Genomic DNA, 17,948 nt, shown 5'->3' with positions numbered 1-17,948 from the left:
CCCATCCCCGTCCCCAACCTGTCCTCGATGCCCTGGGACAAAAGTGAAGGCCATGTCCTTGGGAGGTGGCAGCGGGAGGACACGGAGAGGCTTCCCTGGCCCGGCCACGGGCTTCGTCATCTCTTGCCGTGAATTATTCAGCACACGGCTCGGCTGGCAGCGCATCTGCCCCGGCCACACCCCCTCTAATGGCCAAAATCAATGGCTTTTTAATTCCCCAGGGCCGGAACGCCGCCGGCCGCGCTGCTCGCAGGTCCCATCCTCGCTGCACAGAGAGGGGGACCCAACCTGGAGGGTGCTCTATCCCAAACTCATTTCCATCGCCTTCTGCCATGCATCCATGGGTGCTGGGCAGGGGCATGGGGCAAAGCGGGCGGGTGGTCAGGGTGCCCACCTCCATCCCGGAGGCGATGGAGCAGGCAGGGTTGCAGGCAGCATCGCCCACAGGCTGGCTGTGCTGTGGGCGCTGGGCTGGCTGGCTGGGCTGATGGGTGTGTGGGTGCCACCTTGTCACTCCCTGCCAACACAGAGAGCTGGCAGGGATGGCTGTGCAGGACCACGGGGCTGCACAGTGTTTTTGCAGGGATGCTGTTGCCGTGTCAGTCCTTGGGAGCTGGGACAAGCATGAGCAGCCTGCAGGGTGCAGGCAGGTACCCCCGCCACAGCCAGACTCCCCCAGGCCCCCTGGGTACGGCGCCAGGGCTCTGGCACCCACCCAGGCTCCCACTCACCAGGAATGCACTGCAAGGAGCAACAAAAAATGTTAAAATTTAATGCCTCGGCTAATGGGCCGAGCAGAGAGGAGCAGAAACCCAGAGAAAAAGAGCCGCTCTCCCATGGAAGGGGAGAGACGAGCATGCCCAGCCCCAGGGAGCCCCTAATGGCTTCTGGCTTTGTAGCCCCCTCCACCCCACTTCCTGGAAGAAGGGGAGACCTCACTGGTCCACGGTGGCTCCTGGCTGATGGGACCCCGCAGCCCCCGTGCCGCACCCAACTCCATAAAAACCCATCAGCTGTCTCCTGGCGCCTGCCGAGGCGCGGGACCAAGCAGGCAGGCACGGATCCATGTGACTTCTGGTGGATGCCCTACAGAAGTTCACAGTGGGTGACGGACCCCTCAGGGTGGCATCTTGCCCATGGGAGCCCAGCTCCACCGTCCTCCTCCGCCACCACCTGCACCTCTGCCAGTCCCCTGCCAAAAACCTGGGAGGCTGAGAACAGGGAGAGGGGCAGAATGGTGGGTCGGCACAGCTTCTCGCATTGCCTGGGTGGGTTTTTGGGGTCTAGGGAGATGGCAGGGGCAGACTCCGAACTTTGGGTAGGTTTAAAAACAGCGACAGCCCAAAACTAGTCCTTTCTCTTTTGTTTATAACACAAGTGGAGCCTCTTACTGGAGAGAGCGAGCTGCCTTGGCTGCCTGCTGCCCCTCTCCCACTGGGTCTGAGGCTGTTGGAAGGGCGATTTGGACACCGGGATGAGTTTCCAGCCCTCCCTTTCAAAGGCACACACAATGCCGGACCTGCAAGACCTGTCCAAAGCATGGTCTTGCCTGCACTCCCCCCATGCCTGCTTATCTGGGGACCTCCTGTCCTGTCTCAATCCCCCTGACCACATGGACTTCTTTTGTCCCAGCCTAAAGCAGCTGCCCTTCAGCGGGAACTGGGAAGCCATTCCCAGCGATATAACCAGTGTGTTGAAACCACAGCACCCGACAACCCAAACAGTCCCAGATGAATCCCAACAGGGTGCGGAGCAGAGCCAGAGCAGAGGCAGGAGGATCTGGCCAGGAGTTGCGGTGGCCACAGAAGACCCTTGCCCACCACAGCCGCCCTGGCTGGGATGGATGATCCCGACCAGGCTGCCCAGCACAGGGATGCGGGATGGTGCGGGATGACAGCCCCGGCTGATCGCCCTGCTTCCCTGGGATGCCGGGCTATGGGTACCCGCGCCTGGCGCCGAGTGACAGCTGGTGGAGGAGGAAGGACAGCCGTGGAGGAAGGACAGCCATGGTGGGGAGAGGCATCTCGGGAGCACGCCTTCCCTGGAGCAGCGGGCTGCGATGGCATTTTTCAATTAATTATGCACATCTGTACTTTCCACAGGTATTTGTACTCACGGCCTTTCCCTGCTGTATTTTTTATGGCTTGCTAAACAAGCAAACTGATTGCCAAGCCACCTGTGAGACCCAGGGAGTGGTTGGGGTTTGCTGCACAAAACTTTTTTTATTGCACTTATAAAATGCAGTTTAACCCTTTTCATCAAATTACTTTATATTAGGCGGCGGGGCAGTCAGAGGCTCGTTTATACATCACGTTCAGAACGAGTTATTGCTCAATTTGTGGTGGGAACAATAAAAGGAGGTGGAAGGGAAGCGTTGCCAGATGCTGGGTTGGCGTTAGGCTCCGACTCACCCTGAAGGCAAAACCCAAAACTCTGCAAAACTGGAATAAAGCAAATAAATGTGGTGAATATTTGAATGTGTGATTGAAGGGGTTGGAATCAAGGCTAGAGCTTTGCAGGAGGCTTTGAGAAGAGGGCTTCAAATCATGTCCCAGTCCGTCTCTGTGCGTGTTTACGATAAAAATTGAGGGATAAACCACGCAGTAACGAAGGATTTTCCCGAATTTTGTCTCCCAATACGGCCATTCAGCTCCATGGTGCTTCCCTTCCTTCTGCTTTTGTAAAACATCAAGTTATGAAAAATAAAAATAAAAAAGGCTGATGGCTTCTCCCACCTTGGGGCTGATTCAGGCACAGCGTGAGCCTCACTGCCTCCCTCTTTAGGGACCAGACGGAGGAGCCCCGAATCACAACCGAAGGGCTGCAGGCAGTCGGCGGGGGAGGTGACCACTTATTTTCTTGAAGAAACGGCCCTTCCAGCAACGGGCAGAGCCCCAGAAATGGGACAACGGAGGCCCAGGTTCCGGCACTGTGGCGTTCCCGGGACACCTCCTCATGCTCCAGCAATGCCAGTAGCAGCCGCGGTTTTCTCCTGGATCAACACCACCATGAGGCGGGTGCAAGACCCCTTATTTCCAGCGCGAGGCACAGGACATCTTCCTTCACGTCGGGGCAGATGTTTCTAAAGCAGAGACGAAGGCTCGCAGAGCTCAGAGCACACTGTCAGGCTCAAATCCCGTGCTAAAAGATGTCCCATCCCCTTGGGTTTTGTGGGAGAAATAGGAATAGAGGAGAAAAGCTCCCCGTAAGGATCCAGCAGTTTGGCGGAAGGTCTTGGGGCACGTGTCAACAAACAACCCCATTGGAATAACAAATGGTGATAAGAAGATTATCCTTTTTCACGGTCACCACGGTAACGTGCCCTCTGCCAGCGCAGCTGCGATATCTTGATGGAACCATCGCTGAGGTGGTATCTCAAGGCAGTTCCAGCCTCTGTTAAACACATTGGTGGGCACAGCACGTAGCTCGGCTCAGCTTGGTGTTTTGGAGCTGTTGGAGGGGTTTCGGAGATGTCGGGGAGGTTTTGGAAATGTTGGAGAGGTTTTGGAGGTGTTAGAGGGGGTCTGAAGGTCTTGGAAAGGTTTTGGAGGTGTCAGAGGAGTTTTGGAGGCATTGGAGGGAGTCTGGAGGTGTTGGAGAGGTTTTGGAGGTGTTGGAGGGAGTCTGGAGGTCTTGGAGAGGTTTTGGAGGTGTTGGGCGGGTTTGGAGGTTTTGGAGAGGGTTTAGAGGTGTCAGAGGAGTTTTGGAGGTGTTGGAGGGGGTTTGGAGGTGTTGGAGAGGTTTTGGAGGTGTTGGAGGGGATTTAGAGGAGTTGGAGAGGTTTTAGAGGTGTTGGAGGGGGTTCGGAGAAGTTGGAGAGGTTTTGGAGGTGTCAGAGGGGTTCGGAGGTGTTGGAAGGGGTTCAGAGACGTTAAACAGGTAGGTTTTGGAGACAGTGCTCTGCCTGGGGGTACATACAGTAATTCATCAGCACGTGGCAGCAAACGGACATGATCTCCTGCGCGGCTGGGCAGCGCCTGCCCGCTGCAAGCTGCACATCTCCTTCTCAGCAAGTTTCTCTCAGCCTGCGTGGCCCAGGAGCAGCATTTCCACCCAGGGGGAACGGCCGATCAGGGGGAGCGGGACGTGGGGTCTGCACTCTGCTGAAAGCGTGGAAGTGGAAGGAAATCTGCCACGGAAAAGCCATCGGACTGCTCAACCATAATCTTCTTGTTGAGCCTCGTGGTTAGTTACACCCCCAGGGAGGGTTTATTTTCCTCCCTCTCGTTTCGTTTAATCCTCTAATGTAACCGCAAGCGTTTGCAATGTCCCCATATGTATATCATCCCCTCTAAAGCCTGTTAAGCCACCGGTTCCAGTGACCTCTCGTAACGGCGAGTGCCACAGGGGACTTTGGGAACCGTGAGAAGTGTTTTCATCTGCATTAACTTCACTGCTTTGGGGCTCCGGTCGGTCCCGTCTCCTCGGTTTTGTCCGGCAGCCATTAGGGGCTGGATTTCCCTTTTTCGAATTCAGAAGCTCTCTGTTAACGTCATCTCCCCTGACCACGTCAGGCATTGGAAAACCAAGGGCCGCAAAGAGTGCCGGGTCGAGTTAAAACTTGGGGATGGGAACAGCTGCTTAGGAAGGGTTTCTACACTACGTGGCTTTGTTATCGCTGCTGACGAGGCCTCGCAGGGTTGGGGGTTCCCCCTTCGGTTCATTTTAATTATTTTTAACGCGGACACAAAGCCAATGAACACAGACAGTGTCCTCGCAGGTCTGTAACTCCCCCGGGAGGTCCGGAGGAGCCAGCACGGGTCCGCCTGAGGGTCGGGGCGAGGGGCGAGGCCCGGGCCTAGGCCCGGGCCCGCGGCTGCCCCGCCGCGTTGCCAGGCAACGCATGGTCGGCGGCTGGGCGCGCCCAAACCCCGCCTCCAGTGGGCGTGGCCAAGCGGAGCTCCGCCCCCACGGCCGTCTCCCCCCTCGGGCGGGCGCGCACTGCGCCCCGACCGCCGCTTCCTGCCGGGAAGGAAGGGCTTTCTGCGCATGCGCACCTCCCGGGCGCGCCCCGCCCCTTCCCTTCCCTCCCCGCCAAGCGAGGCGCCGCGCCCTTCTCAAAGATGGCGGCCGTGCGGCGCGCCGCGGCGAAAGGCGCATGCGCAGCCGCCGCCGCCTCGGCCGCGATTGGCCGCGGGGGCGCGGCGACCGCTTCCGGCGGGAGAGCGGGGCGGGGCCGGCGCAGCCGCCTCCCCGGTGCGCGGCAGGATGCGCCTGGCGTAGTCACCGGCCGCGCCGACAGTCGCCGCGCCGGGCCGCGCTCTCCGCCCGTCCCTTCTCTTCCACCAGCCCGGCCCGTGCGGGCCTGCCCTCCGGCGGCCTTTCCCAGCGCCCTGGGGCTCCCCGTCCTCGGCGGCCGTGGGAGGCCCGGGGGCTGGGAAGCGGCGGCAGCGGCGGCTCTCCGAGCGGGGGGCCGCCTGCGGTGCCTGGGGCTTTGCGGCCGGCGGGGGCTCGCCGGTGCATGGGCGGGGAGGCCCCACCGCCGCCAGCCGCCGGCCATGACATGAGCGGAGCGCGGCGCCCTGCTTAGAGCCGCCCCGCGGGAGCCCCGGCAGCCATGGTGAGTGCGGGCGGGGAGCGGGGCCGGCCCGCCGCCGCCGAGCTCCCCGGGGCGGAGTGGGGGGCGGGGGGGGCTCCACTGCGCTCCGGCGGGGCCTGCGGCCTGTCCGGGGCCCGCCGGCCCTCGGGGCCTGCCCCGGGGAGCTGCCCGGGCAGCGTCCCGCCCGGGGGCTGCGGGCCCTGCGGATGGTGAGGGCGACCTTCGCCCCCAGAGCCGCCGTGGTAACAAATTTTAAAAAGCTGTGGAGGCAGAAATTCTTCCTGGGAGCGTCTGTGCTAGAGGGTGTTGGAAATCAGAGGTTTTCTCCAGTGCCAGCCGTGAACGTGCCCAGTTTGCCTCCAGTTTAGCCTCGGATAAGCTGCAGAAACGACCCGGATTCCCTCCTGTGCAGAGCATTATTGAGTTCTCCCGTAGATACCTTCTAGCAGCAGCAGTCGTAGCTGTGTGCCGTCCTACGGAGAGACACAGGGCTGAGGTGTGGCGTGCTCTGGTTTGCACCATCTTTTTTTCTCTTGATAAGAAGCAAGAAGGGACATCTTTAATCCCTTGGGTGCATGCAGAGTCGGGCTTGCAGGGCTGGTAGGTGGAAGTCTGCCTTCAGGGGATCAGGATGTTGCTCACCGTCGCCTTACGGAGCGTTAGCAGTCCGTGTGCTCAGTAACAACTGCTGTTCTTTATCTTTCTCTCGTTCTACCTGCAGGGAAACCTTATATCCCCAAATTTATTGAGTTGACAAAGGGAAGCCACGAACGTGTACTGTGCAGTTGATCAGTAAGTAGCGAGATGTGTGTGGCAGCCCTGGATCTGCTCATGGAAAACTGCCTCCAGTCCTGTCTCACCCAGAGAGTCCCACGGGGCGAAGGCAGTAGTTACTGATCTGGTTTCCAACCACTTTCTAGCTTAAACTGCCTTAGATAACGTAGGCTCAGGTCTCACACCCCTTTTCTTCGGGAAGCTGAGATCTTGGTTTGCAGTTGTGGATTTCTTCACCCAAGAGCTGAAATAATAACATCTGCACGTTGTTTGCTGTGTTCCTGGTGCTATGTATTGCTAGTTTATTGAAACCTTGCTCTCTGCAGTGCGTTTAACTTGAATTTAGTTAGTCCCTTGGAGAGGCTTTGCTACTCCATACGGTGTCTGCTGGGGTGGGATGCGATCTTCTCGATAAATACAGGTAGCAGCCTGCTACTACTGGGTCTGCATGCACTTCAGTCAGGCGGAGGGAAGTACCTGCCTGCTCAGGATGGGCTCCTGACTTGTCTGCCAAATGTCATGGATCTTTGTGAATTCAGCTTCAGCCAAAGCTAGAGCAGCGGGTGTTACTCTTGATGTGGATTCTTTTTGGTGAATGCCTCTGATTCGCGAAGATGAATAAATGCTGTGGTTGAGTTCGGAGAATTTGGTAGACCAGTCGTGTGTAACAAACTGTATCTCTGCATGTGGGAAGAGGTTACAGAGTTTTGTGCTTCAGGGTGTGCGCTAATAATTGCAGGTGGCAAAAGGACCTCTTAATCCTTTCCTTGCCTTCACACAGATGCACGTTTGGCCTGCTGAATTGCACCTTGTTTTCTTTTTCTCTTGGAACATCCAATATTTCATTCAACTACAAGCCGAGCCCCGGCTTTGGAAGTTGAGAAGCAGTCATCGGGCTGTACTGCAGAATTTACTGTTGTAACTCTTCATGTGACTACTGTGCAAGATTTTCCTTATGTTCTGGTTTCCTTGGAGCTTACAGATGGGCATGTTCTGCTGCTGGTGTACCCTCCTTCCCGGAAACAGTTGGAAAAGTGTGAAGATGAGATGCTGTAAGGCATGCTGGGGACAAATAAACCATAATTAACTCCGCTGTCAAACATACAGGCCTGTAGAAGCAGATTTTATGAGTTGGATTGGGTGGATCCTCAAGGGTGTAAGCAGTAGGAGCAGTAATGAGTTGGAGCTTGATTAGCTGGGGAGGAATGATGAGAACAACGTACTGTAAAGTCAGAAAGAGGAGGGGAAACCAGCGATGCGCAACGCGTTCAGAAACTGTACACACGTCGTGGAACAGGTGCCAGTTCAGAGTGCTTAGATGGCACTGATGGCTCAGAAATCTTACGCCATCATTAAAAAGCTGTTTGATTTCACAGGAACCTTGAATCATTTGCTTTCCGAGGTATTTGCGAGGAACAGCCCGGCTGTGTTAAGGTTTCTGGTCGCCGTACCATGTGTGGTGGTTGTTACGTGCTTGTGGCGCAGCAGACTATTAATGCACGTTGCCTGTCTGCTAAATAGTTCTTGTACAGCACCCAGGTTGTGGCTTTCTGTGAAAAAGATGCGTCAGTGTTGATGATGTCGTGATGTCTTTGTAGAGAAAAGAGAGTATTGTGAAATACAGGCTTCTCAAACGGATTTTTGCGGAGTCGAGTTAACCTCTAAGCACAGAGTAACTAGCTCCAATTTATGCACTCAGGTGGCACTCTTCAAGCTTTTCTTTAACAAAACAGAAAATATGAACATGGTTTCCTAGTCAACTTTTAGGATTCTTTGAGATGATTTTAGTGAACAGCTTCAAAATACATACTGTTCGTGGAACCAGTCCTTGAATGTATTTGTGTTTTGCATCCAAATAAGCTGTGTGCTTGTCTCATCATTCATTCTTTCATCTTTTTTCTGCTTCCGCTAGCAAAGATGAACCACCTTTGAAGCCATCAGAGCTCGGTTATGATCTCCTCAGCCATATCAGTCACCTGGTGAGGTCATTTGTAGCTCCCATGTGAGGTTGGAAGTTGGGTGATTACCTCCTAGTGAATGTATTTGTCAGTTATCTGGGATTTGTATCCTACCAGCAACTAGAACAGCAGCTTAGGGAAAGGGACTTCTTCCAGGAAATGCTATTGTCTTAGCTATCAGATTTAAAGATGAAGCCAACCTTTCAGCCAGAGAATTCCAAACAGGCTTCTCAAACGCTTTGGCTTTAGTTGTGAAACAAGTCACGCTTCTTTCAGGTTATCGCGAGGCCTCGTAAACACGTAGCCAAGTGGGAAGCAGGCAACAGAAGCAGCAGCAGCACATCTAAAGAAGCTTGTGTCCCTGTTCTACACGAAGCAAATGTAGCTTGCAAAAATGGAAGTAGGCAGTGGGTGTGTGTAGCTTGAATCTTTCTAAGTTTTCCAGAGCAGCATCCTAGCTTTCATTTTATAGCCCCTATTATCAACCTTCCAATTCCTTTCAGCAGTAAGTGCTGTCATTTTGTTATGCTTAAAGCTTCCTTTGGAGAACTGACGATGGTTTAAGCCTTCCATTCGCTGAGGAATAAAGTACGTCTGGATTGCAACATCTCCAGCCAGGTATTGCTGGTGAGCCAGAGGTTATTCTGGCGCTCTTGGTTACCAGGGAGCTTGCTGCTGAATTACCAAAATAGTTCACGTTTATTGTGTGTGTCAGGTGGCCCTGGGGCTAGATCAGCTCTGTGGGCTGTGAACTATATCCTGTGTTTGTGGGCCTGCTCCCGATGTCCGCTGTGCGGGGTGGCTGAGGACATCGTTGCGGCAGGAGGCAGCAGCAGCTTCTTGCTTTTGCAAAAACCCTCTGCCCGGCTGCCCCGTCGCTCCAGAGACGCTTAAATCATGTTTGGGCTGCTGCTGCCTGGTCCTGAAGCAGGTGAGCTATGGAAATGTCTTGCCGTAACGAGAGACGGAGATGGTGAAGCCGAGCGTGGCGCTGCAGGCAGGAAGCACTCGTGCACGACGAGGTGGCCTCTGCTTCATCACGGGAGGTTTTTGAGATCAGGAGGGAGCTGGAGTGTGTCATCCCTTCCCCCTGGCAGCGCCCGCTCCGACGCTGCTGCCAGTGTGCAGCACCAAAACTAGAGCGCTGTGGTTTGGTAGTCTGAAGTTCTGTCAGCTTTCTGTATCTCCCCTTGAAGTACGTAGTTCAAAAATAAAAGTAAACCCTTTTTAAAACCATCCTGACTCGCTCTACTGAGTAGAGAAACAAGAGAATAGGAACTTTGAAGTTCTAGCCTCGGCTCCAACATCTGGCTTCCTTTTTTGGCCTTCAGGTAACTTTCTGTGCCTCTTTCTTATCCCTGCTTTATTAAATCATTAAGCAGGAGCTGAGACTTAATGCTGGTGAACCGTTTCACCTATTTATTAGTTCTACAGCAAAGCCCATGTGGCTGCGGAGCGTGGTGCCGCGGTGGCCGCGGGTGAAGGCTGGACCTGCATGTCCCTTTTGGCAGGATTAGGAGAAAGGGGAATCAGAACCGAGTCAGTAGCAGGAAAGCTGGTCTCAAGCATGATTAAGGATGCTTCCCCAAGAGTAAAAGCTTTTTCTCTGAAGCAAATAGCTAGTTTGGCAGAACGGTTATCCATAATATTTTTTGGGATCTATGATAACTACAGCACATACTGTATTTCAAAGACCTGGGTAGTTAAATATAGACTGTGCTTTCTCCAGCCAGACTAAAAGGTATTAAACCAAAATTGTTGAGCCTCGAGGTCCACTAAACTAACATAGAATCACAGAAGGGTTTGGGTTGGAAGGGACCTTCAAGACCATCTAGTTCCAACCCCCCTGCCGTGGGCAGGGACACCTTCCACTGCACCAGGTTGCTCAAAGCCTCATCCAGCCTGGCCTTGAACACTTCCAGGGATGGGGCAGCCACAACTTCTTTGGGCAACCTGGTCCAGTGCCTCACCACCCTCATTCTAAAAAATTTCTTTCTTAGATCTAATGGAAATCTCCCATCTTTCAGTTTAAAGCCATTGCCCCTTGTCCAAAGCCCCTCTCCAGCTTTCTTGTAGCCCCTTTAGGCACTGGAAGGCTGCTGGAAGGTCTCCCTGGAGCCTTCTCTTCTCCAGGCTGAACAGCCCCAACTCTCTCAGCCTGTCTTCCTCTAGATGGTCGTGGCAATCCACTGGTAGATGAGTGTTGGTGGTTGCGAGTGTTTTTGTAGAAAAGCATTAAAGCCTGGTGTGTACTACTAAGCTCCTGCAGCGGGGCTCAGCGCTGCAAGGGGATCGTGCAGCGTGTGGATACCTAAAAGCTCCGAGGAATGGATGTTCTGTTTGGTTGTTTTAATTCATGGTATTAGGTGTTGCTGTTCAGATCAAGAAGGAGCTGCTATTGTATTTCTTCTTATTATATTTCTTAACAGGTGTTATGGAGCTTTTACGTGTATAGGCTGATATCTGTCTGGTAGAATAATGTGTCCTAAAATCCTTCCAAATCATCATCCTTTATCAGTCAGTGGATATTTCCTGTTAGTAACAACATTTGTGTTTGGGCCACTGCTGTCTTGGCCTTCTCTGCATCCCAGGTGTTAACATGACAATCTTCTGCTTCTGGAGGAAACAAATATAAGGTGTTTGCCAGCTTTGTTTTATCCAAATAAACCACTGAGAATACCATTGATAGAGGTGGAGCGTGTGCCTGTTCTCTCCTGAAGGTCTGGTTGTTCCAACAAAAGCGTAGATGTTAACAGTTTGGTAAAGGACAATCAATCAGCTTTTTGCCCCTGCTAATTATGATGTTCAAGAAGTTGTTTGCTCATCCAGGCAGCCCCTGGGCTTTATGTCTGTGGTCAGAACTGGAGTGGGTCCTCTGGAAGGTCAGGAATGGTGCAGTTTCTCCAAGCCTGGGCTTAGGAGCGCCTGCGGTTTATGAAGGATGTTGCTGCAGTGAAGCAGCTTTTTTCCAGTCTTACCCCCCACCTTCCTATGTTTTATTCCTTTCTTTATCCATGTTTCTGTTTACAGTCAGGATAGGAAGCTTTCGCTGCACCTGAAGTGTTTCAGACTCTTTTAGCAACATCACAAACCCCTTATTTTTTTTTCCCCTGATCCCTCTCCTGTGGGGAATCATGTTGAGAATTACATTTTATTTTTTTTTACCATTTCCCAGCACTTTACATTCATGCCGTGAATTCTCCTTTATTTTGCTTCAGCATCTCCAAGTTTGTGGCTGGGTCTGCAAGTCTTTGTGTGTCTTTAGCAGTTTCATTTAACGTTTTATTACAGCTTTAATTGCAACATGAATTTCTTCCCGAGAGGGATTGTCGTGATTCCTTTTTGTCCGTCCTTTTGAGGAAGGAGCGTACTTTTGTATACTGGGTTGTCAGGACGCCACAGTCAGCATTGGATGCAGGGGATGCAGCCTTCTAGAGGAAAGGGTTTGGTATTTTTTCCTTACGAGAGAGAATTTTGTCTGAAAAATCAGCATTGTGCTTGGCTGATTCTCTCCTGCTCCAATGGGTAAATACAGAACAGATTTCTTCTGTGTTGCAATACTAGTCCTTTTCCTTGGGATTGGAGGCAGGTTCTTCCACTGAAGCTTGTCCAAATGGTTGTTTTCCTGGGATAGTATCTGGTGTTGAAGAGCAGTTTATTTAAAATCAAGATCTGGAAGACATACAGTAGAGAGAGCTGCTCTGTAGTGGTTAGATTTGTGTCACTCCCCTCCACACCATTGCCCAGTTCCTTTGATTATAGGAGGAGAAGGTTGAGTTTGCTACAATTCCTTGGCTTTCTTTTTTTGCAAATGTGAAGAAAGGAAAAAAAAAAGAGAACAATGTGATGCGTAGCCTGTAATCTGTGATGTGCAAGCATGAGGTCGGTGCTCAGGAACAAGGCGCTTCCTGCTCCCATCTGTGTCTGAGGCTGAAGGCTGCACCAACTGCTTCTCTGATCCCACCAGCAACCCAGGAGACGCAGGTTTTGTGAGGGAGGATAGCCCTGCCTCGGTCCGTCGGAGCGCCCCGGTCCCCGGGAGGGTATCCCTGCGACCTTCCCCGGAGGCTGCGCGCGACGGTTCCCCCAGTGCTGCAGGAGATGCAAGGGTGAGAAGCAAGACTTGTGAAATACCCCAAAGTGCAGAAGCATTGCAGATAGCAACATCTTGTTTTTCTTTAAGTGGACTGGATGTTCCTCCTGCATGTGCTGTCCTTTGGAAACGTTTAAAATCAAAAAAAAGAAAAAGAAAAAGTCTTGCAGAGTTATTCCCATGGTAAGTGTTACAGTTTCATTGTACACTCTTAAATGCCCAGTGCGAGTTTTAATGCTCTTGCCAGGAATTAAACTTGGAATATCAGACTTTTTTCTTCTCTTCGACAGGGAGTCTTTGACAGGTCTTATAAAATACCATATTTTTGTGTAGTGTAGTCATACATAAACTCCTTGGAAATAGCATCTGGCTGGTGTAGTATATTGGGAAAGATATAATCCTTGTTCCAAATTTTCTGTACCATAAACCTTGCCTTGATGTCACTTTGTGTAGTCTGGTGTTCGGTGAGTTTTTCCCCAAGTTGATGGGCTTAATCCTGCCAGGCTGAAGCGGGTATCGAAAAACTCCCTGGAAAATAAGCAGCTGGGATGTGTCAGTGCAGTTAAAAATCTCAGCGAGGGTTTGCCTTTCTGCAGATGGAGCTGCCTCTGATTAAAAGCACCAGTTGGAGAAATATGCTGAATAATTGGTTTCTTCTTACATTCGCTTTCTTTTTTGCTTGTCCTAGTGCTTTCCATTTCCAGCTCTGCATATGTGCATACTTTCCAAGACCCTTTAAATTAGGATTGCAAACAACTGCAATTCTGAGTGTTTGTCCAGGTATTATTGCGAGTTGTCTGTAGGCTGAGATAAATAAGGACTTATTTGTGGCTTTGCAGACAGTGAAGTAATTGAAAAGTGTGTTTTAACATCTGTTAATGCATCTTGGACCCTCAGTGCTGATATGCAAGCATGCCAACTCCTATCACTTGCACATCTTTTTTCTAACCTCCTCTCTGGTCCAAGGAGCTGCTGCATTTGAAGGAGTGGTGAGGAGCTTTTTAGCATTTTTAAGTGTCAAATATCCATCTGTAAGAGCAAGAATAGTGTTCTTTGTAGGAAGACTTGAAGATAGGTGTGTGTTTTAAAACTGACTTGAACTAAAAAGGCCGTGATTTGTACCTTTTGTAAGTTCATTTTCACATACTGCTCGTCTGTTGATTGTTCTGGACTGTTTGAGTAAGGAGACAAAAGTGTTTTTCTTAACACCTCTTTATAAATCATTTTTATAAGGAGTTTTTTATTCTCTTCCCCCAGTGTACTTGTGTCCAAACCAGTATGGCCTTGGGATCTTTTTTCCCACCTGCCTTTTTGAAACTTGGGTTACTTCACCTAAAATGGCGGGGGAAGTGTTATCAGAACGAGCGAAGTTGCGTGTGTTTGGGCTAGCCCTGTGATCCTGTTTGTGCAAGCCTGGGTTTGCTTATGCAGGGAAAAGGGAAGTGATTTGTACCCTGTGACCGTGGTCCCGGAGCGCCTGCACGAGCACTGCCTTACTGGAAAGGATGGGATCTGTCTCCAAGGTGTCGCAGGCTCGTCTGAAGCGTGGCACATCCCGGGGAACCCGGCAAAGGAAGAGGGTGAGGCGAAAGGACGGGCCCAAACGCTGAGATCACTTTAGAGGTGCGAGTTTCTAGACTTCAGTGGAAGAATTTAGGTAAATTCTGTACTCTGAGAGAGAACCAGAGTCACCTCATGGTGTTTGAGTATCTAGAGAGTGGCACGTGCCCAGCTGGCCACCCTTGGCAGGTGACCAGCCTTGCTCCATCTGAAGAGTGTACTGAGACTTTGACTTGTTTTTTCTCATAATGCCCAAACCCAAAATTTGTTACGAGTTGTGGCTTAAAAAGTGGTGGACAGCAGCTAAGAACTGTTTAAACCAAGTGTCTACTGAGGAAAGTCTAATGACTGTGGCTGAATTGTCAAATTTAAGTCGTAAGCCCCAAAATTGACTCTAGTGCCACCTGTACCCACCCGGGACCCCCGTGCTGCGGCAATACGTGGTGGTGTGATGCAGAATCGCGACCTCGAGCAGTCTGCTTTGGGTGCTCCAGCACTTCTCATCTCTCTAGTGTTATTTTAGCAACTACTTGTTTAGGGAAATAATGTGTTGCTAAGTCTTTTCCAGCACCTAAACTGCAATAAATCAACCAGCACGTGACCAGCCCGCCTTCCCCGGCCGCCGAGGGCCCGTGAATTGCTCTCGTGCTTGTCCTCAGCAACAGCGTGGCTCGTAACGGCGCTGTGTCTAAATCTTACTTTGCTTATGTCAGCTTCCTCTGACTATTTTATTCCTTCGGTGGGTTTCTAAGACAATTTCTAGGTGTGGAATTTCGGTGCTCTGTGCTTGCTGTGTTTCCATGTAATGAGCATCTCGCGGCAAAGCAAACACGAAGTGTTTGGTGGAGGGCACGCTGGCTACGGGGCTTGATTATGTCAATTAAGAGTTAATGGGTTAGAAAGAATCACACTGGGACACTTGAGCCTGTTAGTCAAAGTTCAACCTTAAAACCTGAAGCCTGGTTAACTGAACCTGTACAAGATTGAAGAAATAAGATCCCTTGGGTATGGAGAAAGGTGCCTGGTTACTCGTGTAGCAGGTGGTGTTTACGGGTAAGGGGATCTCCGTATCCTGTTTGAAAAATCAGATTATCACTGCTGCCTCTCCAGAGCCTGTTCCATGCAGCAGCGTTCAGCCTGTCATCGTTTTTAGTCCTTAGCTGGTGTTTAACTAGAACACATGGATTCCTGAAGCGCTGTCTGGGCTTTCTAAAGTGATGAGTTGTGCAGGCAGAATGTCCTTGAGCAGCTCTGGTGCTGGACATCAGCTTCATCACAGCAGGGAGATGGAGAATAGCGTCGTGCCTTCGTTCCTGCACCAGGTGCCTTGAGGTAGAACAGTAAGTCATGACTCTTCCAGTAGATTTATTTTCTTCTTAATTGTGGTACAACAGAGAGGAGTTTGCAAAATCTACGTCTCGTTAGCGAGCTGCCAAAGTCGTGGCCCTTGAAACGAATGCACCAGATGACGGGGGTTGTATTCTGCAGCCAGGAGATCTCTTGAAATGGCACCGGGAGCCCGAACTGCTCTCAGAGCACAGAGTGAAGCACAGTCTAGTTTCGGTTCACTAAACCACAAAAACATCTCCGAAATGCAACAAGGAAACTGAGAATAAAGACTGAGCCGTGTCTTGATACCATCAGCAATGTACTGCTGGGGAGCACGTACGTCGCAGGGTCTGCGCGCTGTCTCCTAATTTAGGACCTCTACTGAGTTATACTGGTCAGGAGACCCTGGGAGTAAGTGTGAAACCCCAGACTTCTAAAATTGTTACTGGGATGTGATTAAATGTAGTAAGTGACACTGCCTGTGAGCTGCACAGCTCTTCCTCCCGGCAGCGTGCGTTCTTCCTTTCTAGAAGATGTGTTGGGTGTCTTAAAACTCTCCTTGAAACACTTCATAATTCCGCTTTTGTGGCTAAAAATACTGCTGTGCTTCAGTTCTTTCAGCTTCAGTTCTTTCAATAACTTCACTGCGCCGAGTGGCCCAGGGCTGTTCCAGGGGTTCACTGAGGTGGTGATAATATCTGTGCTTTACTTTACAGCTACAAAAGGGAGGGTTTTGTGACCCACACAAGCAGGCTTGAAATGACCCACCATCCTTCTGTGTAATTACTAATTTATGTGTTCATTATCGTATTATGCTGGGGCTTGGGCAGGGAGGGGCTCTGAAAGACACCCCAGTAATTCTTAAATGAGTAAATTACTACCTTAGTACATACGCGTGTGAAGTGTGTGTTGTTCAATTAGCCTCGACTGAGTTTCCCTAAAAATTATTTACAACGCTAAAAAAAAATTCTTAAATGGAAGGAAGAAAATTCAGCAGCTAAAGCGTAGTGGTTTGTACTGGTAGGTGTACACCTGTCCTATTAAGTAACTGCACAAAACTGGAAGCAGAAGGCTCAGTGGTGGAAGGGGATGGGGCAGTGTGATTTAGCAAAGGTGGTGTGACGATGAGCTTTTATACAAGCAGCTGCCGTTGTGGTGCATGCATGATTTTTCTCTTCTTTAACCCTGTGCACTGGTTTCTTGGTGGCATTAACAGTAATTCCAACTGGGAATGCTTCCAACAAGGGGGTTTCAATGTTGTGTGCTCTCCTGCAGTCCCTCATCTCCTGGAAGAGTTGCCGGTGAAGAGCACAAGCTGGTAGGTGTAGCTGATGCTCATTTTAGCAGAGCTGGGTAAAATGCGGTAAGATCCGAACCTCGATAACCAGGAGGTGGCTGAATTGTGCAGTGCTGATGGCAGGAGCCATGGTGGGTAGGAAGGGGGTGCAGAAGCAGGCTCAAAACATTAGGGAATCAGGGACGCGGTGGAAAAATGTCAATGTATGGTGTAGGGAGGCTTTATGGGCTGGTAGGTGATAGATACAGTGTGAAAAGTGCTTCAGGAGTGCAGGCATTGAAGGGAGGGATGGAACAAGAGTGGGTGTTGGAATTAAAACCACGATGGGGTACAGAGGGGTGGTGAATGACAGCTCCCTGATGGAGAGAGGTCCATGCTCTTTATTTAAAGAGCAGAGATGTTGAAGGGGGTTTCAGTCTGCTGTGATGGCTTCTGGGGTTCAGCAATGTTTTTCCTACCAGTCACTGAAAGTGATGTTTTTGATGTTCAGCTTTTGTGGTGTAAAATCATGTCAGAGGAAGGCTTTCCCAGTGCTGCCCAAGGATGGTTGGAGTCACCTTTGTAACTTTGCAGCTGCAATTAACACTTTACTAAAAAAAAAAAAAACAGAAAGCTTTGTAGAGGGATTACCTTTTATTATTTTGTCTTGGAGCGATATCCATTTCCAAACACATTAGAAAAAAAAAAAATCAGACATAACCCTCCTCTTGCAGTCGTCATCAGCCTGAGTCGCCGTGTTTAGAGCATCGTTTGTGTGATCGATACTCTACTGAGCCCTTAATAGCAAACATTAAAAGGTTAACAGCTTGTGGGTTTATGGCAAAGCATTAGAGAAAAGCTTTCCTCCAAATGAAACAATCGCTTTACAGAATGTAAAGTGGAGTAAAAAAGATAGGAAGTGAACTCTAAATGAAAACACTTCTGGAGAAAATTGAAATAGCTTCATAAAGCACTTTCATATCTTCCAGAATGATCAGGTACTTTTTTTTGGGGGGAGAGGTGTGTCTTTCATTATATGCGAACTAAAATTAGCATTATATTTTCTATTAGAGTACATATGCAGTGTCTAAATTGCAATCCAAAAATCATTGCCCTGTGATTCGCCAGCCTTGGATGAGTAACTCGTGCTACCTGAATGCTTTAGTCGTCGGCTACGGGCTAAATGAAAATTGTTATGGACTCTGGTTTAAGCAGCATAGTACAAAGATTTTGCTTCTCTGGAGCCTTATTGAGGTGCAGTGAACTGTAGTTTGAACAGCCTAAAATACAGTAAGTTGACAGCTATTAAGATTTTTTTTTTCCTTAATCAACAGAAATCAGGTAATGGCTCATACATCTTAAAATGTAGTTGGACGATAGCCCTGAAATCAGCCGGAATATCCAGGTTTTGTAGATCCT

The 17,948-nt window shown here is 50.4% G+C and overlaps 1 protein-coding gene across 4 annotated transcripts in view; it reads left to right on the top strand.

The window, feature by feature from the left end:
- The first annotated feature begins 5,531 nt into the window (after positions 1 to 5,531).
- XPO6 (exportin 6) overlaps positions 5,532 to 17,948 on the top strand; it is a 55,989-nt gene continuing 43,572 nt past the window's right edge. For all 4 annotated transcript variants that reach the window (XM_086621923.1, XM_086621922.1, XM_086621921.1 and 1 more), the window contains exon 1: positions 5,532 to 5,560. In XM_086621923.1, coding sequence (XP_086478049.1) covers positions 5,558 to 5,560 — 3 coding nt within the window. In that variant the 5' untranslated portion in view covers positions 5,532 to 5,557. The remainder of the gene's footprint in view (positions 5,561 to 17,948) is intronic.

Source organism: Tauraco erythrolophus, chromosome 17 (assembly GCF_009769465.1).
Source record: "Tauraco erythrolophus isolate bTauEry1 chromosome 17, bTauEry1.pri, whole genome shotgun sequence".
NCBI classification, from domain to species: Eukaryota; Metazoa; Chordata; class Aves; order Musophagiformes; family Musophagidae; genus Tauraco; species Tauraco erythrolophus.
Note: the sequence above shows the minus strand (reverse complement) of the source record. Positions and strands in the feature narration are given on the sequence as shown.